At 43.5% G+C, this 24,591-nt stretch overlaps 5 protein-coding genes across 5 annotated transcripts in view; 3 read left to right on the plus strand and 2 right to left on the minus strand.

Moving 5' to 3' along the window:
* The window catches only part of LOC130885668 (uncharacterized), a 46,254-nt gene that overhangs the window by 6,799 nt on the left and 14,864 nt on the right, over positions 1-24,591 (plus strand). The window contains exon 4 of the mRNA XM_057787367.1: positions 14,430-14,438. Within this exon, the coding sequence (XP_057643350.1) occupies positions 14,430-14,438 (9 nt within the window). The remainder of the gene's footprint in view (positions 1-14,429; positions 14,439-24,591) is intronic.
* On the plus strand, positions 1,387-3,596 carry LOC130885708 (histone H3). The gene is made up of 2 exons (XM_057787405.1): positions 1,387-1,421; positions 3,185-3,596. Exon 2 carries the CDS (start codon positions 3,186-3,188, stop codon positions 3,594-3,596), a length of 411 nt encoding a protein of 136 aa, XP_057643388.1. The 5' UTR covers positions 1,387-1,421; position 3,185.
* Positions 1,748-2,128, minus strand: LOC130885699 (histone H2B type 1-C/E/F/G/I). The gene has a single exon (XM_057787397.1). The coding sequence runs from the start codon at positions 2,126-2,128 to the stop codon at positions 1,748-1,750; it is 381 nt and encodes a 126-aa protein (XP_057643380.1).
* LOC130885664 (uncharacterized) overlaps positions 7,860-24,591 on the minus strand; it is a 122,400-nt gene continuing 105,668 nt past the window's right edge. Inside the window, exons 3-4 of the mRNA XM_057787363.1 lie at positions 16,983-17,364; positions 7,860-8,180 (exon numbers count right to left, since the gene is read on the minus strand). Coding sequence (XP_057643346.1) covers positions 7,860-8,180; positions 16,983-17,364 — 703 coding nt within the window. The remainder of the gene's footprint in view (positions 8,181-16,982; positions 17,365-24,591) is intronic.
* Positions 12,924-13,589, plus strand: LOC130885677 (histone H1.3). Its single transcript, XM_057787374.1, has one exon. The coding sequence runs from the start codon at positions 12,924-12,926 to the stop codon at positions 13,587-13,589; it is 666 nt and encodes a 221-aa protein (XP_057643357.1).

Here is a 24,591-nt window from a genome sequence, read left to right on the forward strand (position 1 = left end):
TATTTACCAATCACTTCATCTTCCCTAGTCTACCCACCAATAAATTCCCTAGCAAACCCATTGGTTTATTAGCTTTGTATCCCAAAAATGGTCTGCAACTGTGAGATCTCTGCCCCTCCTGCCAAGTGCTGGGATTAAAGATGTACAGCATTGTCACAGGCCTTTTGTGCTTTTTATTTTTGAGATTCTGATACTTCACGTTTTTCTTATGTTTTACTTGTGTTCAGTTACCTTAATTATTTAAGAAGCCATCCACCTGGTCACTGGATTTATCCTACAGGTTATGATAACTTTTGTTGTAGGACCTCAAGGCTGGCTTTTACGGAACTGTGCCAGTGACTGTGATGGAAGAAGACTTTGATATTTGGAAGCTCCAATCTCCACCTAGATGATGCTCAGAACATTTTGGTTTTTCAAGACAGGGTTTCTCTGTAGCTTTGGAGCCTGTCCTGGAACTAGCTCTTGTAGACCAGGCTGGCTTCGAACTCCCAGAGATCCGCCTGCCTCTGCCTCCCGAGTGCTGGGATTAAAGGCGTGTGCCACCACCGCCCAGCTATGCAGTTTTTAAAAATTCAGCAGACTTGGTAAATGAATATTTTACCTCCAGTTGCATTCAGTTAGAAAATTTATGCAATACAGGTTCAGGATCAAATATCTATCATCTATGTATGTATGTATGTATGTATGTATGTATGTATCTATCTATCTATCTATCTATCTATCTATCTATCTATCTATCTATCTATCTATTTATCTATCATCTATCTATCTACCAATCATCTATCTTATCTCTTACCTCATTGTGTAACACAGAAAGATGGGATTGTGTGACCAGGCTGGCCTGAAACTCAAGAGTACCTGGTACTGCTCCCAAATGATGGGATTAAAGGTGTATGACACAAACTGCAGATCTAGGATGAGTCTTTCCTGACCTCCCATTATCAAGCCTTGAGTGTCCTAGATGAGGCAGATGCCAATGGGTGTGCATTTTAATGTTCTACTGAGAAACTACAGGTGGCTTTAAAGACACGGACAATAGAGCTTTTAAAAGGTAATTCTAAAGAACTGATTCATGATTCCACTGTGCTTATGACTGAATTTTACCAGCTCCCAAAATGTTACATTACAGCATACTAAGGTAATTTGGAGTTTCATTATTATACTGTAACTACGACGTTCAGAAATAATGGTTAGTGGTTGATCATGAACCTCGGGTATTTGGTCTTTTTAAAAGGACTGAAAACGAAAACAAGCCGGGCGGTGGTGGCGCACGCCTTTAATCCCAGCACTTGGGAGGCAGAGGCAGGCGGATCTTTGTGAGTTCGAGACCAGCCTGGTCTACAAGAGCTAGTTCCAGGACAGGCTCCAAAACCACAGAGAAACCCTGTCTCAAAAAACCAAAAAAAAAAAAAAAAAAAAAAAAAAAAAAGGACTGAAAACAATGAAAAAGAACGTTTTTTTTTTTCCCAAAGCTCAAAATATCCACTAATGGGACATCATAGGCACCTACACAATGTATCACCAACATTATTTCAAAAGTACTCTTTCAGATTAACATTGCAGATGCTAGGCCAAACAGGACTGACCTACCAAACATAACTCACGCCGTACGTCTTGGGCACTTCATCTCATGATGCGACATCAGCATATTCAACCTAAGGTTCATACATGTAACAGCTATTTCATGCGAAATGTGGGTGGCTCTGAAAAGAGCCTTTGGGTTAAGAGATACGTAAACGGGCTCACTTCACTTGGAGCTGGTGTACTTGGTGACAGCCTTGGTGCCCTCGGACACGGCGTGCTTGGCCAGCTCCCCGGGCAGCAGCAGGCGCACGGCCGTCTGGATCTCCCGGGACGTGATGGTCGAGCGCTTGTTGTAATGCGCCAGGCGCGACGCCTCGCCCGCGATGCGCTCGAAGATGTCGTTGACGAACGAGTTCATGATGCCCATGGCCTTGGAAGAGATGCCGGTGTCGGGGTGGACCTGCTTCAGCACCTTGTACACGTACACCGAGTAGCTCTCCTTGCGGCTGCGCTTGCGCTTCTTGCCGTCCTTCTTCTGCGCCTTGGTCACGGCCTTCTTGGAGCCCTTCTTCGGGGCGGGGGCCGACTTTGCAGGTTCAGGCATCTTCAGATCTCTTTCCTTACAAGAGGAAAAAAAGTGAAGCCTGAGAACACGTTGTTTGTCTATTTGTAGGGAGTTTTATGCAAATTAAGACTTACTTTCTCCCTGTCTGATTGGTTAGCTGTTAATAGAGGCCGGTTTACTCTCCCATTGGTTCAGCCCGAAACTTGTAATACCCTTTCGAACGATTTTGCTTCTTAACTCTACATCAAATTAATCTCCTTCCAAACGTTTTAGATATTTTTTCCAAAAATCAGAATTTGCTTTCTTTACTTTGAAATTCTATAAGTTAACGCTCGCGTCTAATTCAATATCAAACCGTTGAAAAGTTCTGTATTTTTCCACTTCGGGTTTCGGTCCAGGGAAAGACAAAAGAACAGAAGAGACCCATGGCCTACCCTCAGGCTCCCCCTGGTTCACAAGGTAGTAGTTTAGTACCCTGAAAGTAAACGGTTGAGAGTAAATCCTAATGATGACGAACGGTTCACCACTCTAGCGTTTGCTTTGAAGATACATACTTAATTCGCTTTTCTGAGGCTAAGGCAATTACAAAGCTCATGAATTTATTAAAAGGTAGATAAAATAGAGTGTTTGTGCCTGTCAGGCCACATTTTCGTCTGGAGAGGAAGATGCTCCCTTTCCTTCCCGCAACTATAATAAGGAAAAATACAAAATTAAGCAATGGCAACTAAGTTCTACGAATACTCCTTTAAGCTTTTCGGGCGTCGCCAAAAATATCAATAGTATGTCTTACTAATGTGTTGGTAAGCTAAATTAAAAATTAAGGCACTTAGTGGCAACAGTATATATATCCGTATTGTTACATATGTATGGTATATTTAAGGAAGTAATATATGACAAAGAACCAGACTCCATATAATGTACAACATTTCTATTGGTTACAAATTTTAAAATTGAGGTCTGTTATCCAATTGCCGAGCATTTCCGCTATCGTCATTCATGGCGTGGCCTTTGACGGTTCCAACCAATCAGAAATACCTTGCCTTTATAAATTTGAACCAACACATTTCAAACTTACATTTCCCTCTCTTTTCCAATAATGGCTCGCACAAAGCAGACTGCTCGCAAGTCCACCGGCGGCAAGGCCCCGCGCAAGCAGCTGGCCACGAAGGCCGCCCGCAAGAGCGCCCCGGCCACGGGCGGCGTGAAGAAGCCCCACCGCTACCGGCCCGGCACCGTGGCGCTGCGCGAGATCCGGCGCTACCAGAAGTCGACCGAGCTGCTGATCCGCAAGCTGCCGTTCCAGCGTCTGGTGCGCGAGATCGCGCAGGACTTCAAGACCGACCTGCGTTTCCAGAGTTCGGCCGTCATGGCGCTGCAGGAGGCCAGCGAGGCCTACCTGGTGGGTCTGTTTGAGGACACCAACCTGTGCGCCATCCACGCCAAGCGCGTCACCATCATGCCCAAGGACATCCAGCTGGCCCGCCGTATCCGTGGAGAGAGGGCATAATTCAATATTGCCCAACAGAACAAACCCAAAGGCTCTTTTAAGAGCCACCTTCACCTGTCCATTATGAGAGCTGTCACATTTTTGTGTTTAATTTACAAACTTCCCATCCTTAGTGTTCATTTCTTTGTCCCATAAGGTGGGATTAGCCATATCTTTTGTCATTGTCATTCGATTGTTTTAACCCCCAGACTTTTAACCCTATTTTGTGTGTCTTGCACTCTTGTCCCCATTTTCCCGCTTCTTATGAATGCCCGGAGGCCACCGTAAACGGAATATTGCCGGTAGGGCACTTTGTAGGTGGAGGCAAGCAGGTTTGCATCAGTCTGTGTTCAAGTATTTAAATCTTGACGTTTTTTGCTTCCAATTTTCCCAGATTAATTTGTCAGGGCATGTCCAAATGCAGCAAGTATTCTCGGGTTCCGCCCTTTATCTTCTGTTTTCAATGAGGTCCTTCTTTACAGTTTTCCACTGAGGAATTAACCCTACGTACCAGCATAGTGAATTTTCCTCCTGTACTCGTGTGCGGTCGGGGCTAGCACGGGAAGAGGGCAATCTACAGGAGATGCGCTACAGCTGGTGCTTTGGGCCCAGGCTCTTTTCAGGGATATGCACTTTTTTTTTTTTTTTTTTGGTTTTTGGAGACAGGGTTTCTCTGTAGTTTTGGAGCCTGTCCTGGACCGAACTCACAGAGATCCACCTGCCTCTGCCTCCCAAGTGCTGGGATTAAAGGCGTGCGCCACCACCTCCCGGCTCAGGGATATGCACTTTTAAGAGTCACCTCAGTCTTGGTGACTCGCTAATGAAATGAAGACTGTTCCCGCGTCTGCTTGTCACAAATTTGCATCTCCTTTATCAACAACCCAGTTAAAGATGGTTAATCGTTTAAGGTTTTTCTATATTCGGATTTTGTTTTTGTTTTGTTTTTGTATTAATAGCGTCATACTCCAGCAGCCTCATTTTAATCTATAGCGATGCTCCTTATTTTCCCACGCACTGGGATGACTGTTTTAGAATAATGTTAGGACAGTATACCACACATGTAAAGTACTACATTTTGCTCTTAAGTCTGTCAAATGTAACTTTCCTTGCTTTTGTTCAAGTGATGTAATTTAGCAGCACTAAGCACTAACAAATGACTTCTTAAAAATACAGATCCTTGTCAGGTGTGGTGACACACGCCTTTAATTCCAGCACTTTGGAGGCAGAGGAAGAGAAAGAGGCAGGCTGATCTCTGAGTTCAGGCCAGCCTGTTCTACATATTTAGCTCCAGGACAGCCAGGGCTACCCAGAGAAATGCTGTCTCAAAACAAAGAAAGAAAGAGACAGACAGACTATAGATCTTCACCTTTCTCAATCTTGTTTCCAGTAAGTAAGGGAGCCTGTTAAATCCCATCTTAAATGGAGCAGACACCAGCATCCACTAGAATGTAGAATGTTCTATGGGACACTTGTTTCTTAAAAAAAAAAAATCTTGTCATTAAGACAAGTGGAGTTATGGTTGTCGGATAGCACACACCTCAAGTTCTAGGCTGTAGGCTGACATACATCTCAAGTTCTAGGTTCCAGGCCAGCACGCACCTCAAAGTTCTAGGTTCCAGGCCAGCACACATTTCAAGTTCTAGGTTCCAGGCCAGCACATCTCAAAGTTCTAGGTTCTAGGCTAGCATACATTTCAAGTTCTAGGTTCTAGGCCAGCACACACCTCAAGTTCTAGGCTGTAGGCTGACACACATCTCAAGTTCTAGGTTCTAGGCTAGCACACATCTCAAGTTCTAGGTTCTAGGCTAGCATACATCTCAAGTCATGTATATTGGGGTCATGGTGTTATATGTCTATAATTCTAGAATTTGAGTGGTAGAGGGAAGAACATCAGCTGTTCAAGTGAACTTCAGGAAAACAACCACTTTGTGGGCAGACCTAGCTTCGTGGGACCTTGACTTAAAATAAAAAAGAAATAACTGGGTTAGGGAGTTATAGTTCAAGTTTAAAACAGACTTGAACAATATAGTAGCCAGGCAAAAATACTTAATTGATTTATGGTTCCTAAGAGTAGTCACACTTAAATAGAGAAAACAGATGTGAATTGGATGGCATATTTGGGGACTTTTTCTTTTTTAAACTTACTTTTGTTTTTCATTATAGATGACAATTATGGAGTTTCATGTTGAAATATTCAGGGATAAAATTTCATGTCTGAAGTTTACTTTCAAATGCTTCAAACCAGTAAGTCACGTAGACACCTACAGACACACACACACACACACAGACACATACCCATAGTATAGTAGTTGCTGGTGGAAGATGATAAAATTATGTATCTGATTTCATTCACTATTTTTATTAAAAATTTTGGAAATTAAATGGGTGATAAAACTCTTTAGTGTCCTCTCATAAAAGAGCGCAAGGTCCTCTTAGTAGGTAAGTAGAAAAGGCCTACCTACCTCTGATGAAACTCTAGAAGCTGCATGGTTTACTGCTCCAAGGTGCTAATTGTGGGCATGAACATTATTTTCCTTGTCCCGGGGCTTGATTCTGAAGTGAGTTGCAGTGGGAGGATATACAAAGGGGGCATTCCAGGCAATACTGGGTAAAGTTAATAGGGATGTCAGATTACGATGAAACAAGGGACAGTAAACAGTTTAATACCGTGGCTGTGGAGAACAGATATGTGAGGAGGGAGTACAGACCTGCAAGTATTGAACAAGGAAGGTTTCTTAGAAATTGAGAAATTCAGAGCTAATTTTATGCCTCCCGGTCTATTGGAGTGAGGTGTGGAATGACCCAGGAGTGTCAAAGCTACAGCTCACCAACCACAGAGACTTAGACATGCCAGACTCTGCCACTGCCACCCAGACCAGAGGACAGGGCCCAACGCTCATTTTACTAGGTCCCGCCCTTCCGCCTTCTCAGACTCACAGTCAACTACGTGTGTCTATTACTTTCAGGCTTTCTTCAGTTAGTACAAAACCGTTCTGGCTCCTGGGGTACAGACCGAGTTTCACCACACTATATGGACTTATAAACAAGAATATATATTAAATATAAAATTGTACATTATGGCTAGAATGTGGACTCAAAGTCAAAAGCTACAGACAGAAAGCGTTTTTGTATGGGGTCACCTTGCTACTTAGAACTGAAGTTGAAGTTTTCTGAGAGAAAGCTCTTTTTTCTAGTAAGAATGATTAAATGGTGAGTTGTTACAGAGTGTTTTTAAATCCCAACTGGTTAAAAGGATTCAAAAAGTATTTTACTTCAAAGCCAAGGTTTTGCTCTTAATTGCAATTCTACATAGGTGTTCTTGCTCAAAAATCTCATTGTCATATTGCAAGCCAAAGAAATCTAGGGAAGCCAGTTTTGTCTTTCCCCCTTTAATTTTATTTGGTCTGAGTACCTATTGTGTGTTAGGTTCTTCTTCTTTTTTTTTTTTTTTTTTTTTTTTGGTTTTTCGAGCCAGGGTTTCTCTGTGGTTTTGGAGCCTGTCCTGGTACTAGCTCTTGTAGACACGCTGGTCTCTAACTCACAGAGACCCGCATGCCCAGTGCTGGGATTAAAGGCGTGCGCCACCACCCGGCGTGTGTTAGGTTCTTTAACTGGCACTGGCATTACTTAGCCCAGGTAGCAAGGGGTAGACTCTAAAACACTTATGTTCTTAAAAAAACAGACAAAACCACAAATGTGCGTATGATAATTTCATTTAAAAAATACAGAAACGTGTTGTTCAGTTTAGCCAGGAGTAAGTACAATTTTAAGGCCTCTCTGGACACTGTACTGTACTAAAATAAGGGTGAAAGGCTGATCGCATTTTCTTTTGGGGGCTTGGATGTCTTATCTCCTTGTGGAAAGATGAGAAATCAGAGCCCAAATAAAGACGGAAAAAACAGGATGTGTGCCACTACGCATGCAATCCTAACATTGGTAAGTTAGGAGTCAGAAGTGTGCATTTGAACCGTTTTTCCACTGGAGTAATTTATGCAGAAGTGATGTGCAGGTTTGGAGACAAGTTTTACATTATTAGAGTAATATTCTACCGTCTTTAAAGCTTAGTTCCCTTATGAGTACCTTGGCATTAAAACACTCATCCCGCCTGCAGCTTGAGCAGTCTAACCATACTAGATGAATCAAAGTCCCAGCTTGTTTGTAAAACAAACGGTGTTAAGCCATTTAACTTCTCAGAACTTTCCGATGAGAAATGTAGCAAGCTCTTTCCAGGACAAAGTGGGTGGCCCTGAAAAGGGCCTTTATTAGACACGAACCTGTAACAGTTCAGCCGCCGAAGCCGTAGAGGGTGCGGCCCTGGCGCTTGAGCGCGTAGACCACGTCCATGGCGGTGACGGTCTTGCGCTTGGCGTGCTCCGTGTAGGTGACCGCGTCGCGGATCACGTTCTCCAGGAACACCTTCAGCACCCCGCGGGTCTCCTCGTAGATGAGGCCGGAGATGCGCTTGACTCCTCCGCGCCGGGCCAGGCGGCGGATGGCGGGCTTGGTGATGCCCTGGATGTTGTCGCGCAGGACCTTGCGGTGGCGCTTGGCGCCGCCTTTGCCCAGGCCTTTCCCGCCCTTGCCACGACCAGACATTGTGATGGGCTGTGAGAGTGAAACTCAAGCTGCCCAGGCGCCCTCTACAGCTGATATATATACGAGGACTGCGGACCTTTTAGGAAACTGAAAAGGCGCGGGCGGGAAGGTTCTTCTGTATCCGCCCCTCTACCTCCCTCGCTGACTCCTATTGCCCAGAGGGAGACACAGGCGCTGCGGTGTGTGGGGAAATGTGAGTCCTGCTGTTCTCTTGCAGTTCTCAGTCACTAGTCTGTGTCCTTCTGGAGTGGATTCTGCTAAACACTCATCATTTGTAAAAAAGGAGGTTTTGGCCATACACTTGCCTACAAAATCAGACATAGCATATACTATAAGATTACCTTTTAAGTGAAAGATTTAGAACAATGTGAAGTCTCAGTTTTCGTATTATTAAATCTGACCTGTCATGAAGATTTGCCTTTGTTAGAGGCCTGCTTGCCAGCGCAAGCTCCGTTTTCAAATCCGTACGAAGGGAGCTGGTATTGATTGAATACATATAAACGTATAATATATGTATATATATTACTGAATATATATTCAATACACACACACAGTTTTGTATCTCATGAAATGCTGTTTGAACTGGAAAGATGAAGGCTGTCCCCGGCTGGAGATTTATTCCTCTTTTAATAAAAGCTATTGCTGCCAGGGGAGGATCCTGTGTCTCATGGCCTTGTCTGTGCCAAGGAAACAGTGAAAAACACTTGCAATTTAAACAAAAGGAACACTGAAATCCTGTAAAGTAACACTTCGGGAATACGTGGCTGAAGTAAGGCAGTACACATCACTGCTATGTCTGATACATGAGTCTCTATGTTTTCTCACAGCACACAGTTTGGGTCAGTGTCTTTTGCACTACAGAAGTAATTGTAAGCCGGGCGGTGGTGGCGCGCGCCTTTAATCCCAGCACTCGGGAGGCAGAGGCAGGCGGATCTCTGTGCGTTCGAGACCAGCCTGGTCTACAAGAGCTAGTTCCAGGACAGGCTCCAAAACCACAGAGAAACCCTGTCTCGAAAAACCAAAAAAAAAAAAAAAAAAAAAAAAAAGAAGTAATTGTAATTGCTTGATTTTTTTTTTGAGACAGTGGAGTCCTGAAATACACACTAGTCCAGAAGGAAATCAAACCCGAGGCAAGTTTCCTTACGTCTGTAGTGCTGGTGTGAGCCTCAACCTTGTCTGCAGAGGTCATCTTGAAGATGTGCTTTAGCTAGTGCTTGCCTGAGAAACTTCCGTGGTGATGGAAGATCATATATATATATATCATGGTATTATATATATATCTTGGTATTATATATATAAAATATATTATATATATATAAAATATATATATATATTCCCAAGCACTCAGAAGGTACTTGGAATTTACCTTACTCCAATTAACCCCAGAGATCTCTTACATCCCTTTATAGAAAGGCACCAGTTGTACAAACCATTGACTGTAAATGCTAGAATGCCCAAACTGTGAGAACACCAGGGTTGGTTAAACAACAAAGTTTCATCCTCTTCCTGACCCAAAGAACACAAAGGCCACTTAAGGGGAAACTAAATTTGGGTGAGGGGTCGGATGTGGCATCAGGTCAGCATATCCACAGCCGCTGCCTAGTTCCCCAGTGAGGCTGCACTACCCCAGCTCAACTATCCCGGCTCTGTGGACCTTCCTGTGAAACCTGTTAAACACACTTACAGTTATGCAGGTTGTGGGTGGGAATGTATTACACAGGGGAGGGAGACCGGGCTTTCTAAAGACAAGGAAGGTTTAGAATGCTGTGCAAGTATACTAGAAGCTAGTCAGCCTCCAAATGTAAGAGATATTACAGACGAGAAGAAAGGGTGTGGTGGGGCAAGGAAACTGGATATTTGGAAGTCTTCAAATATTTAAGAGTTCCCATTTTAGAAAATAAAATTAATTCATACTGTTTGTACTTGGATGTGTTTCAAGTTGCCAATATCTTCATGTAATGTCAATGGAAAGGAATGTAAAACTGATAGCCCTAATTTTTCATAGATATTTTGAGCACATTTGACTCTACCAATGCTGTCTTCTTCCCCTTATTTTTTCTCTTTTTGATATTATTCTTCTTATTTTCTGAAACAGGGTTTCTCTGCGTAGTCCTAACTGTCATGGAGTTTGCTCGGTAGACCAGGCTGGTCTCAGATTTAGAGATCCACCTGCCTCTGCCTCCAGTGCTGGGATTAAAGGAGTGGAGCCCCAGCACCTGGCTGAAACTCATTTTATGCCTCCACCCTTTCCTGCAGCTTTTGAAAGTCTTTAGATTTTAGGATGCCCAAGAACCGGTCCTGTAAGATAAATTATGAAACTGCTATCTCTCAGCTGTTTCTATGGAAATGGTGTACATTTGTGTGTGTCTGTCTAACACGAAATCAATAGAAGATGAAGTTGTAAGTTTCATTGCCGTCATTTAGCTTACGAATTTTTTTATTATCCCTTTTTAATCTCTATAAAAACAGTTCGAGGATTACTAAAGTGGATAACCCGCTCTTTCAGGATATAAGTAGCTTTTGGATTCAACAAAACCATCTCTTCGATGTTACCCTCCAGAATAACGAGTGAAAACTGAGTGAAGGCTCCTGTGGGTTCCCGTTTGTAGTCCCTGTGGTTGATTCAGGGTTTAAGAACCTCGTTCTTGCTAATTGTAGTCATGAGAAGTAGCCCGGCCACAGCAGTCACAAGGTTAACTGTATGCAGTATGTCCTCTCTCTGTAAATACCTGGAAGATTTCTTGGTGAAGTCAAATGTTCTTTAATGTCTTACATCCAGGAGCATCAGAGATCACCAAAAAATTAGGAACCAATATTTAGTGGTTCTAATATATGTGGATTTTAAAAAGTCACAGTGCCCAGCAAGAATGAAATGGTAAAATATGCTAAGTGAATAAATACAAGTGTGCAACTCCAATAAGTAGTAAGCAACTGCTACTGTGTTCACAGAAATAAATGCAGCTATGAGAATTTTCAAATTAGAACTTTAATTGTGTCTTCAGGTGTAGGCAATGCAAGGGTATACGTAAAACAGGAAAGGACTGCTGTACTCCCGATGAAGACTGCTGTGGACAGTGACTCCGGAGATGACCCAAACAGCTCCTTCCGTGTACTCAAAAAATGCCATATAAGGGAATCACTGAGTGGTTTAGATCCAGTCTGATCAGATGAACGATTCTGTACATAGCATATATATTTTAATGACTTATAGCATCACATGTTCTTATAGCCCAGAGACTTGATTATTTTGTTCCTGCCGAATAAATGATCATTTTTCATCATGCCCTGTTAGGTGTGTGTGGTTAGGTAAGTAAGTGTAAAGAGAAGATATCTTTAGCGCTGACTAGCCTGTCTTGTGTTAACAACCTAAGGATATCTTTAAATCATTAACTTTACACCATAATGAAATATGGTGAACATAAAGATTATTAAAATATAAAACCAAAACACTTTTTTTTAATTTGCTTGACAAACTTGGGTCTTCAGTGAAATGAGTATTTGATGGAGAATATTACTTTTCTGCTTCTTTATCCAATAAGAACCCAACTATATCACCTTCATTTCATTGTAAAGTAACAGAAATAAGACTTTTCAAGTCATTAATGCTTTACTCTGAAATGTTTGTTCATGTTCTCAGGTAGATACAACCAGCTAATGTTGCTTGTTACAGACTGCATTACATATATATGATCAGTAACTAGTATAAAAATTCAGAAACATAACTTTCTTTCAATTTCTGTTTATTTTTCAATATTGAAATTCAAATTATTTTAAAACACAGCAAATATGCAGGAAATGCAGAGGTAAGCTTGGCAGGGGTGGAAAGCTTTACAACTGTGCTGAAGTCATGTGTTTTTTAAACAAGGAATGAAGGGTCAATGCCGGTTATATCCCACTGTTCCTCCGGTTCCAGTTGCTAAACTTATGTTCCTTCTTCAGCAAGGTTTATTTTTCCATAAATGTGAACTGCTCTTCACTGCTGCACTGACTCTGAAGAAACGCGCTTAGAGCTCTTGATCTAGAACAGGAATGGCACAGACTCATCCCACTCCCCAAAATGGTTAAATCAATAAACCATGGAAATCGAGCCGAAATTACACATTGGTATCTCAAATATCTTTAAAAAAAATCGATATTTTATACAATAATTATTCCCCAGGCACGCACAACTTTCCCATCTAGTTCCAATTCCTAGAGCTTGGTGCAGACAGCCCCGGGAGTGTCTGTGTTGTTGCTTCTGCGAAAAAACCGAATTTCCACACATATTTGAGTAAAGATAACATAATCTATATAATCTCGAAACGATAAGAATGTGCAGAACCATGTTCTGGAATAAAAGTTTGCGAATGATGGCGAGAGTAATAGTATTTTTAAGGAAAACCTTAAAGTTGTCTCAATTTACGTGAAGTTTGAAAGAGAGTTTGGGCAATCAGAGATGTTTCAGGCTGCCGATTTTGAATTTAGCCGTACAAATTATGGCAAGAATGAAGCCTACAGGCTCCCGGATCAGTTTCCCCCGAATCCCCAATTATTTCGTGCTCATATTTCTTATATTTTTACTCTTTTTTAAGAGGCAACAAACACAGTCACAGGGCACAGCTGAAGATCCCTTCTCCGGCGGCGCGGCGCACGGCGCAGGGAACCAATCACCACGCAGCTTCTCTCTATATAAACCCAGAGCCTTCAGCAGTGGGAACAACCCTCTCTGACAGTTTGCGCTTACTTTTGGCTTTTCTAGTAAAGGCACTAAAGATGTCTGAGACCGCTCCTGCAGCGCCTGCTGCTCCCGCACCTGTGGAGAAGACACCTGTGAAGAAGAAGGCGAAGAAGACCGGCGCCGCGGCCGGGAAGCGCAAGGCGTCCGGACCCCCGGTGTCCGAGCTCATCACCAAAGCTGTGGCCGCCTCCAAGGAGCGCAGCGGCGTGTCCCTGGCCGCGCTCAAGAAGGCACTGGCGGCCGCCGGCTACGATGTGGAGAAGAACAACAGCCGCATCAAGCTGGGGCTCAAGAGCCTGGTGAGCAAGGGCACCCTGGTGCAGACCAAGGGCACCGGCGCCTCCGGCTCCTTCAAGCTCAACAAGAAGGCGGCTTCCGGCGAGTCCAAGCCCAAAGCCAAGAAGACCGGGGCTGCCAAGGGTAAGAAGCCCGCGGGCGCAGCCAAGAAGCCCAAGAAGGCGACCGGTGCTGCCACGCCCAAGAAAGCCGCCAAGAAGACCCCGAAGAAGGCGAAGAAGCCCGCGGCTGCTGCAGGCGCGAAGAAAGTTGCCAAGAGCCCGAAAAAGGTGAAGGCAGCTAAGCCCAAGAAAGCAGCCAAGAGTCCAGCCAAAGCTAAAGCTCCCAAGCCTAAGGCCACCAAGCCAAAGGCGGCCAAGCCGAAGGCCACCAAGGCAAAGAAGGCCGCCCCCCGCAAGAAGTAAAAGTGGCGCGTCCCACTTTGAAAATCTCAAACGGCTCTTTTCAGAGCCACCCACCGATCTCACTCAAAAGAGCTGCACTTTTCTGGGGAATACATTACTCTTGTAGCATTGGTCCTTTGAGACCAGCTATACAGTTTAAAGCATGGCAGTTAATTCTGTGCCAGTCCATACTTTGGGCTGCTTATGGGTATAAGTGCTCGTTTAATGTTAGATAGGGTTGCTTTAACTCCATTTTGTTCTGTGCAAAAAGCAGTAATTGAGAAGCATTGGCTGTTAAGTGTCCATGGGCATTTTTACACTCAGCGTTGGCGGGAAGTCCCTCTTGTTTCTGGCGCCTAGGCGTGGTTAATTATCTTTAGTAAACCAATCCGACATTGTGGTTACTTGCTGGAGCAGAATCTTTGAGCTTTCCTTTACAATCTGTCTACAGACCGTGGTTTTGAGAAGTACCCAATCAGGACATTCTGTCAGTTATGAGTGGCAAGCGTTGCACCAATCAGCTCGGTTTAACTGCGTTTGTGTACTCTAAGGTGGATTTTTTTTCCTTCCCCGCCCCACTGCTTGTCCCAGACCTCTGGAATTCTGTCCACAGGGTATGAAAGGTTGAGATGTTAAATTTTTTGTTTTTTGCTTGCCGAGAAATTGGTGAAAGACCTTGTATTTCTCCATTGCTTCCCCATCGGAATGTTCAGGGACTGATCACATGTCACTGCTTAAATTTGTAAGCTGTGTTAAACATCCTGATGCCAAGTTTTAGTAAAATGAAGCTCCTTTGGCAATTCATACACCACGTGGCTTCCTCATGCGTTGCTCTGAGCTTACCTGTTCTTTAGTGAACAGAGCAACAATGTGAAGAAGGAAAAACCATTTCGGTGGACTGCCTGGTTTCCAGCTGGATTTATCAAAGTTAGGGGGAAAAAAAGCTGAAATGAATTTGGGGTTGTCTTTTCCATTTCATCACTGTAGGTAAAGGCTTGCTTTCTTTTTTCCTTTTTCCCGGTGGGAGCCTGGTTTCTTTTCATCCTGATGATGTAAAAATTCTAAAGATACTTTTAATGGAGCTCCTGGTAGCCAGAAATTACTGAATACTTCAAAAATATTTTTCCATTATACATCCTCGTGTGGTCGGAGGACACTTGCCGCCGTTTTCTTTCCGCATGCGGGTCCCAGGCTTTGCAGCTATTACATGCGGAGGCCCGAAAATGTGAGCCCATTTCCACTTTGACCAAAGGTCAGAGAGTTCGAATTTACCTCCAGTTCCTTCAGGGTTATTGTGCCTACAGGTAGAACAGAGAATTCTCAGGGTTATAGTCAACAGGTGTGGCTAATATCCAGACCCTGTACTCCAGGAATAGAGAAAAGTAGATCTGTTCCTACCTCAAAAGTCTACCCATCCAACTGAGGGTCCAGTTCCTTTATGGAGATACTTTGCATTTTACCCAAGGAGTGGTTTGCCTACAGAATGTTTTGGTCTAGGTTGTGAGCGTGACTTGTTTTGTTCTAGCAACAGAATGTTTAAGTATGATTGTAGTCCACAAATTTTAATTGGTCTGTTCATTTCCTTGTATCATGTTAAAGTTGTGCTTTTTTTTTTTTTCCGTCTTTTTGCTACCTTTTGGGGTCTGGGTATTAGTACACGGGAATTCCCTTCCGGTACTACTCTGTTTCTCCATTTTACTATTTTCATTTACATCTTCATGTCCTTTACTAATATTTTCTAAATCCTCATGCCTCTACCCTGGCAAGAAGTGTCTTTGTTGAGGCTGTGAATCAAGAATCACATGTGTATTCTTATAAGCTTACATTTCAACCTAGCATTTCCTTAAATGAATAGTGGACCCCTTAGAGATGGTTCAGTAGGTAAAAAATCTTGTAGACAATAGTGAAGACCTGAGTTTAATCCTGGGACTCATATGATGGAATCAGACATCTGCAAGATGTCCTTTGACTTCTAACACACACACACACACACACACACACACACCAGAAATAGTTAAACTGTAGTGATAGGCACTGAATTTGAGTAATTTCATGTAATTAAAAATTAATTTAAAAGGATGGGTAGCTTCCTATTACATTTTAGGGTGCCTGTGACATGGTCTGTGTAATCAGATGCTTGCAAACTCTGCAAGCCGGGTGGTGGTGGCGCTCGCCTTTAATCCCCGCACTCAGGAGGCAGTGGTAGGCGGATCTCTAGTGAGTTTGAGGCCAGCCTGATCTATAAGAGCTAGTTGCAGGATAGGCTTCAAAGCTACAGAGAAACCCTGTCTCGAAAAAACCAAAATAAAACAACCAAACAACAACAACAAAAAAAAACCAACCCAGAGTATTCTGCAGTTATAGTGTCTCCAAATGAGGTTGGTATTCTGGGTGTTCTCCCTATCTGCTGCAGGAGTTATCTGATGTTGTTAATATGGGGGCCAGCCATGATAAGCTAAATATGGACAGGTCACCCAAAGGATGTTCTTTGCCAGAGTAAAACTCGGCCATTGATAAATTTAATAACAGGCCGGTGTCTCAGTATTTTACCCTGAGGCAATGCCTGATTGCAGGCAGGAGGAACCACAAGCTGAGATTACCCGACCTCCACCCAAGAAAACACCAAGCAAAGGAAATGTCTAGCATTCCAACCTTTGTGGATAGGATCACCTGCCAGCACACACTCACCAGGACACCCTTAGACAGAAGTCAGCCAATCGGAACTCCTGAACCTCAGAAACCCCTCACCCCCACCTTTACTACTATAAAAACCCAATTCTAATCGAGCCCTGGCTCTCTGGTTATTCCAATACGTTGGACTTGTGGAGAGAGCAAGTTTGCAAACCTGATTAAAATAAAGGCTAGTAACAATTTTTCTTATTTTGCATACTTTAAGTACTTAAAAAATCATTGTTTTTAAGAATGTATGTTTAGCCGGGTAGTGGTGGTGCTCGCCTTTAATCCCACCCTGTTTCAACAGCCATTCGACGTTGTGGACTGTTGAGCAAGTTAAGTATTCAGTGAGACGAGACCCAGTGGAAATGCCCGTGGCCCTGTTCATATCCTTTAATCCACCGCTCAGGAGGCAGAGGTAGGCCCATCTTTCTTTACTCTTATTTCCCTCTGTAAGTGTGCATTTGATTGAATTTATAAAGTCCCATGAACTGAATAGAATACTGTCAGAATGTACAAGGCATTCTGATTAGATATACAGCCTATGTGTTCTTGTAGGTTAAGTAAGGAAAGATACGAAATACGGAGACTCACAGGCACTACAGCACCTTTTGCAGATAATGGGAGTTGGCTCTTAAAAGAGCCGTTTTAGTTGATCACGTGCCAATGTGGGAAATGTGCTCAAGCCCTCTCCCCGCGGATGCGGCGGGCCAGCTGGATGTCCTTGGGCATGATGGTGACGCGCTTGGCGTGGATGGCGCACAGGTTGGTGTCCTCAAACAGGCCCACCAGGTAGGCCTCGCTGGCCTCCTGCAGCGCCATGACGGCCGAGCTCTGGAAGCGCAGGTCGGTCTTGAAGTCCTGCGCGATCTCGCGTACCAGACGCTGGAACGGCAGCTTGCGGATCAGCAGCTCGGTCGACTTCTGGTAGCGCCGGATCTCGCGCAGCGCCACGGTGCCGGGCCGGTAGCGGTGGGGCTTCTTCACGCCGCCCGTGGCCGGGGCGCTCTTGCGGGCGGCCTTGGTGGCCAGCTGCTTGCGCGGGGCCTTGCCGCCGGTGGACTTGCGAGCGGTCTGCTTTGTACGAGCCATAGTGAAGAAGCGGGAGGAAGAGTGCGCGGCCCTGGTATTTATACAGGAAACGCGTTGCTCTGATTGGATCTCGTCCTGCAGCTCTCAGGCTTCCGTCGGAGTTTGCGGAAGTGCTTCTAGGGAATGACGATTGGCCAATTCTTGTGATTGCTAAATTCCTATGATAAGCCCGTCCCCTTAAACAATCAGTCTTTTTTTTTTTAAAAAAAACTCTTAAGCGCGGACGCTCTTCACTGACGAAAGTAGTTTTTTCTGTTTGGGAACCTGACGTGATATACACACAACATTCTCCAAGAATAAAGTTCCCCAGAATTTTAGCCTAGTCACTTAACTCTGCCATTTTTCTGCGTAATAATCTCAAGTTGTTATTTCTCATACACATATTTCAAAATTGCTTATATCATTTATCTGGCGGCGATAACCACATGCGTGAGGTTCTGTTTTCCACCCCCAGGATCCCGGAACCAGGCTCAGCTCGACAAAAACTTTCCACCTTTTACACGTGTTGGTGTCGCCACAGAAATTGTCAGAATGTACTTTCTTCTGACTTAAGAATATAAGTTAAATTTCTTTCGAGATACGTCAGCACAATGGCTGTCAACTTACAAAATGTGTTGGGGCATAGCGAGAAAGGAGTTCCTTTGTGACGGTATAAAGAAATTCCGCGGAATTAACTTCCGCGGAGATCTGAGGCTCCGGGACAGCTAATTCTTTGCTCCTACTTACATTACAGAGTTCCTTTTCTTAATTTCAGGTAAACAAGGGAGTTACAACTTATTTTCAAATTACGATATAGATGTGTAATGGTAAATATAAAAAGAACGCTTAGGATACAAAATTACAACTTACAGTTGCGAAGCAAACTAGATCTGCAAAATAGTCAAATTCTTTCACCCTTTAGTCTACTGTCTTTTTCGGTCCAATCAGAGTTTAGATCGGTAACTCCTCGTTTACATATCCTTGCATTGCACAGTAAATTTGAAAAGAGTCTCAATACTTTTCAATTTGGCAGCATGTTGCTCAGTTTACCAGATCCAAAGCAAAGATGTTAGAGTCCGAGAGACGCCTCCAAAGAACACCAACAGCCACGTATGCAGTAACGAGAGCGTTTTGATAATTCCAACGTTGGGATGGCACGTGGCAATCCCCAGAGAAACTCACAAGTTCCTTTTAAAAAGGGGAGTTAGGGGAATTCTAGAGAGGAGGGATTAATCTGGGGCTGACTGGCGAAAGGATCTACTGGTTTGGGACCTTCCAGCAGCAGGGTAGGGAAAGCAAGCAATCTTTAGTCTGTAGAAGTCCAGGGGCGGGGGTGGGGTGGGGTGGGGTGGGGAGGGACATCTGAGCTAACAGAAGGTTTTTGAGGGCTTGCTGAGCTAGCAGAAGGGATTTTGGGTCTGCTGAGATGGGTTTAGGGGGCCACCCATAAGTTGTGATTTTCATGACACCTGTTTGCTCAGCTCTGTCTCATTCTAATGAAGAGAAACTAAGGTCTGGTAGCTGTCAGGGCTCTGGTCTGCTGTCCCCCCATCCCCCTCACTCCACTTTAGACTTTTCAGAGATCTACGTTTTTTTCGTTCTAAGCGTCTTAGCACAGCTAGTGCTCGAAGACATGCTTGCTTTAAAGCACTTTTTTTTTTAAACAAGATGGAAATACCTTTGGTAAATTGTGGTTGAGTAGATGTCAAGGCTTAAAAACGTGCTGGTAAAATAATCACCAACCAACACGTGTTCATACTAGTTCCAAAGTGAATATATATTCCTGAAGTGTGATAAAAAGTTTACATAATAGTTGGTTGTTTCCTTTTTTTCTCCTGTAACCCTTCCTTCACTTAGCTGGTGATTTGATTAAGTTTATAATTTTTTTTTTTTTTTTTAGTTTTTCAAGACAGAGTTTCTCTGTGGCTTTGGAGCCTGTCCTGGAACTAGCTCTTGTAGACCAGGCTGGTCTCTAACTCACAGAGATCCGCCTGCCTCTGCCTCCCGAGTGCTGGGATTAAAGGCGTGCGCCACCACCGCCCGGAAGTTTATAATTTTTTTAGATAGTATGGTAGCCCATTATATTAATTATTAATTTTGCATGACAGGCTTCTTAAAATTCAGTGGCTTTAAAGCATATAGATGCCCTGCCTTCTAGTTTCTATGTCTCTGGATATGGTTTCACCAGATCTTTGTAAGAATACGTGTGGATCAGGGTCGAGGGTTCCTGTCTACTCTACTGGATCAGGATCATTTTGCACATTCTAAGTGAAGTAATGCAGTTGGTATTCCCATTTCCCCCCAGAACTGTTGGTGTGGTAGGTGTAGGAGAGGGCCCTAGAAGGGTAGGAGAAAAAACGGGAGACAGCCACAGGGATTGGTTGATGTATGTGTAATGTCTTGCCGTTTCTGTCTAGGTTAGGAGCTGAGCATCTCTCTCTCCTGTTCCCCCTTCTTTCCTCTTTCCTCTCATTTCAGCAGACATTGCCTAACAATTGAAAATATCCAATCACATTGTAATTAACTATGTATGGGAGGAATAAAAAAACAAAAACCACATACAAGGCCCTGTTTTTCTGTGCTCCTTGCTACATTTGCTTGTGTTCATCCAAACCTGTGCATGCACCTTAAAGCTGTTTTCCTGAAGAAGCCTAGATAGTTTCCGTTTGACTAGAATTCTCGAAGAGTGGTTTCGTTTTCTTGTAAAGTGTTAAGTGGAGGCACCTCAAGGTTTATAGATAACAACAGGCAACTGGTCTTCCTATGTCAGATGGTTATTGCACAAATTTCATATGTATTTTATTTGTATTTTATCTTTTTGAACTCTACAAGTGAACATAAGGTATAGATCGAGTTGACCTTAAGGTCATATAAGATGGACCCCCTCGGAGGGGTGGCCTTCAGGGGACGCACTGAAAGAAGACTCACAGGAGACTTTACTCATACTACTATGTACGATGGCTATTCCTGCTCATCAGATGACTATACCTGAATGAACTACGGTCCAGACAAGGAGGGCATGCTTGTCTAGATCTTGAGTCGAGATGACACATCCCTTTACTCCAAGTCTTGAGGCAGGAAGGTAACACCTTTAATCTGAGACACACCTTCTGCTGGACAATGGAAGAAGGAGGGGTTCAGTTGCTTCTCTCCTGCTTGCCCTTGCTCTTCAGCAAAACCAGTCCTCCTTCACTGGCCATGGAGCTGACTTCCTCGGTATTCCAGCATAAACAGAAGCCCTGCTGAGACACCCAGCTTTGTGGGACTGAGCAACTAGTACATTCTTGGACTTTCTATTCACAGCAAGTCTAGCCATTGTTGGATTAGTTGGACTATAGCCTGTAAATCGTTCCAATAAATTCCCTTTGTTTCCAGGCTGTGGTGGCGCATGCCTTTAATCCCAGCAGTTGGGAGGCAGAGGCGGGCGGATCTCTGTGAGTTTGAGGCCAGCCTGGTCTACAAGAATGAGTTTTAGGACAGGCTCTAAAGCTGCAGAGAAACCTTGTCTTGAAAAAAACCAAACAACAACAACAACAACAACAACAAAAAAAAACAACCCCAAAAAATGAAGCTCCCCTTGACTTGCTCTGAATCTTCCTGCTCCCAACCAGGAAAGAACATCCACCTCGAGCCCACAGGAGACACAGTACCTCTATCAAGGAAAAGCAACATTTACCACGGGAGATATGGAGTGCAAACAAAGAGCCTTGTGACCTAATCTGCCTTGACTCTTCCCAGCTGCTGTACCAGCTTAGTGTCTTACCTTAACCAAATCCTCATGTTTTCAAATTCAACTGCTCGGTCAAAATCGGTAAATACTCACTTAGGTCTTTTGCGGGTCTTGATTTCTGAGAGCCCCCAAGCCGTGGAAAACATATCGATGGGTCTTTCTTTTGAGAATCATTGTCACAGTGAACCCAGCTGAAAGCCTGGGGAATTAGGTCACCGTGGATTTTTTTCTCACCTATCTATATATTATATAAGGTTTTGAGAGAAAACCATTTAAAAGCATCTCAAAATATCTGGTGCCCATTCCCTGTCTCAACACACTCATGTTTTTTAATTAATTGAATTAATCCACATTCTGAAAGACGCAGTGGACTAGTCAGGGTTCTCTAGCGTCATGGAACTTAGGGACTGGGAAATGTGTGTGTGTGTGTATGCGCATGTGCGTGCGTGCGTGCGTGCATATACAAAGGAAATCTATCTATCTATCTATCTATCTATCTATCTATCTATCATCTATCTTCTATCATCTATCTATCTATTTCTTGGTTTTTCAAGACAGAGTTTGTCTGTAGCTTTGGAGCCAGTCCTGGATCTAGCCTCTAGTAATTCAGGCTGGCCTTGAACTCACAGAGATTCACCCGCTCCTGCCTTCCAACTGTTGGGATTAAAGGCATGCACCACCACAGCCAGCAACAAAAGGAATTTATTGCAAAGATTTACAAGCCCGGCTAAGGTGAGCTTCTTAAAGCTGCAGTTTTCTTTTCTCTTTTTCTGTTTGTGGATCGAAGCTTTCCCAGCAAGTGTATGTTATACCACATGCATGTAGTGGCCTTGGAGGCCAGAAGAGGGCATCAGATGACTGGGACTAGAGTTGCAGATGATTGTCAGCTGCCAGTCAGTTATAAGAATTGAACCCCTTCCTCAGGAAAGGCAGTAAGTAATCTTAACTGCAGTGTGCCTTCTTTCCAGGCCGATCAACTTTTACTTTTTAAGTGTCCACTAAAAAAAGTAGCAAATTTCCTATTTGGAGCTTGGATAGTCTGTCACTCTGTGAAGCCAGACTTAAGGATAAAACTTTTAAAAATTATTTTTATTTTACTTTCCTAGTAATAAAGCCAGAAAGGCTTTGACTGAGTCCCCAAAGGATTATGTCTGGCCTGTTTCCTCTCTAGTTTTGGTTCTATACACAAGAACAAAACAACAAAAAACCAAAACCCAAAACACTAGTGTACTGGAGGTCTGGGATCCCAATACCCTGAAGACTGAAGCAGGAACATCTGGAGCTCCCGACAAGCCTGGTCTACTCAGGTGTATGAATGGCTGGGATGTAATTGGCCAACCAGTGCAACACAGGGAGACCATGTGGAAAAAGATCCCCACATCCTTGAGATGAACTTTTAATAAGGAACTTAAAGAGGGAATGATCTGAAAAAAAATGTATTTACAGACATCTTAATGGACAATTAATTATTCTCTAGTATAAATGCTATAGTCTTGAGATGTTAATTGTAGCAGTTTATAAACAAAGTAAAATCTAAAAGCTCATTCTCTAACGTTTGTAAGGAAAACAATGTAACAATTGCATGTGCAGAGGGAGACAAATAGAATAAAAATGCTACTGTACCTCTCAACAGTGACAACGGTCTAAAACGTGGGTCCCAATACCTAGAGGCACATCATCCAGGTTCTGAGAGAATTTTCAGAGTGATAGCAGTGTTTGTAGTTTATGGCTTCACCAGACCTAGAAGCTGTTTTTCTGAATAAACTGATTTTTTTTTTTTTTTTTTTTTTGGTTTTTCGAGACAGGGTTTCTCTGTGGTTTTGGAGCCTGTCCTGGAACTAGCTCTTGTAGACCAGGCTGGTCTCGAACTCACAGAGATCTGCCTGCCTCTGCCTCCCAAGTGCTGGGATTGAATAAACTGATTTTTGAATCTGTGGTGTGGGAGATGAATTAATTGGCAAGTTTTTGAAATTCAGGGCTCTGGGCCTGGTGGTGAGGCCTACCTGCGTTCTGCACAGCAGATTTCCTAGAATCATGGGCTTGCTTTTGGTCCATGTTTTTTTTTTGGGGGGGGGGCAGGCATTCCTTTAGCGGCAATTTACAATTTAGAGGCTACAAAACAGCACTTTATAAAACAAAGTAATATAGACTTTATTGCCTTTCTTTTTTTTTTTTTTTTTTCGAGACAGGGTTTCTCTGTGGTTTTGGAGCCTGTCCTGGAACTAGCTCTTGTAGACCAGGCTGGTCTCGAACTCACAGAGATCCGCCTGCCTCTGCCTTCCAAGTGCTGGGATTAAAGGCGACTTTATTGCCTTTCAAACGCACTGTGTCTTCTATCTGAGGACACATTCTTCTTTTAACTTTAAAAACACCCAAACTTCCCCACCCTTTTGTTTTTGACAGGTCTTGCCATATAGCCTTAGCTGGCATCGAATTCACAGAGATCCCCTTGCCTCTTCTTTCTGAGTGTGGGAATGATTAAAGAGATTGGCCACCAAGCCCGATGACTACTTTTTTGAGATGACACAGGTGTCATATTAATTAACTTCCAGAGTGGTCTCAGTTTCTTATACAAGGTCAGAACGGGAAATCACATTACTCTGTACTAATAACAAAGTAGCAAAGAGATTCAACTACTCATTAAGGTCCCTGGAAGAGACTCTCAGATGATACAGACTAATTCAAATGATTAGGAGCTCCTGAAAAGGGCCTTGGATCTTAAATGTCCATTGGAATTTGTAAGAGCCAGACTTGGCTGCCCAAGTCAAGGAACCTGCAGTCCTGCAACTTGAGTGCATAGATCATGTCTACGGCCATGTGGGTCTTGTGCTTGGAGCACTACCTGTAGGTGACAGCGTCACAGATATTTTCTCCAGGAACATATTCGGCACCAATGGGGGGAGGGGTGGTCTCCTCGTTGATGAGGCTGGAGATGGGCTTATAAGTCTGGGTGTTTCAGTTGCATGTCAGTTACATGCCATGCTTGATAGAGGCCAAAAGAAGGTGTCAGATTCCCTGGAATGGGGTTATAGACGAGCGGTTAACTGCCATGTAGTGGTGGAAATTTAACCTCGGATCTCTGGATGAGCAGTCAGTACTCTTAATTCTTGAATCATCTCTCCATTCCCTGCTCCTTTTCCTAATTTTAATCATCCTTCTCTAGTGTATCACAGGTTTCTGGTCAACCCAGCACTGAAGCCGTTGTACTTAGCAAGCTAGCATGGGTCTTGAACATTTGATTTGCCTAAGGTTTGTGATTAAGTGCATGCAGTTATGTGTTGTGGTGTGTTTGAAATGCGTACCTGAAATGCTTGGGTGCCTAATTTCTCTTTGAAAGGTCTCTGGATCATGTTCAATCAAACTGACATGGCTATAGTATGAAAAAAGACCCGAAACTTGCTGGGGACTCTGCAGTCTATACTCTTAAAGATACACACTAGGTAAGTACTCTTAAATATACAAAGTATGCCAATTTTGTTGGAAAATGAAGGGTAGATCCTAACCATATACTTGTTTATCAAGACATGAAGGGATGTAGTATCAAGGACA

The sequence above is a fragment of the Chionomys nivalis genome, chromosome 13, assembly GCF_950005125.1.
Source record: "Chionomys nivalis chromosome 13, mChiNiv1.1, whole genome shotgun sequence".
NCBI classification, from domain to species: domain Eukaryota; kingdom Metazoa; phylum Chordata; class Mammalia; order Rodentia; family Cricetidae; genus Chionomys; species Chionomys nivalis.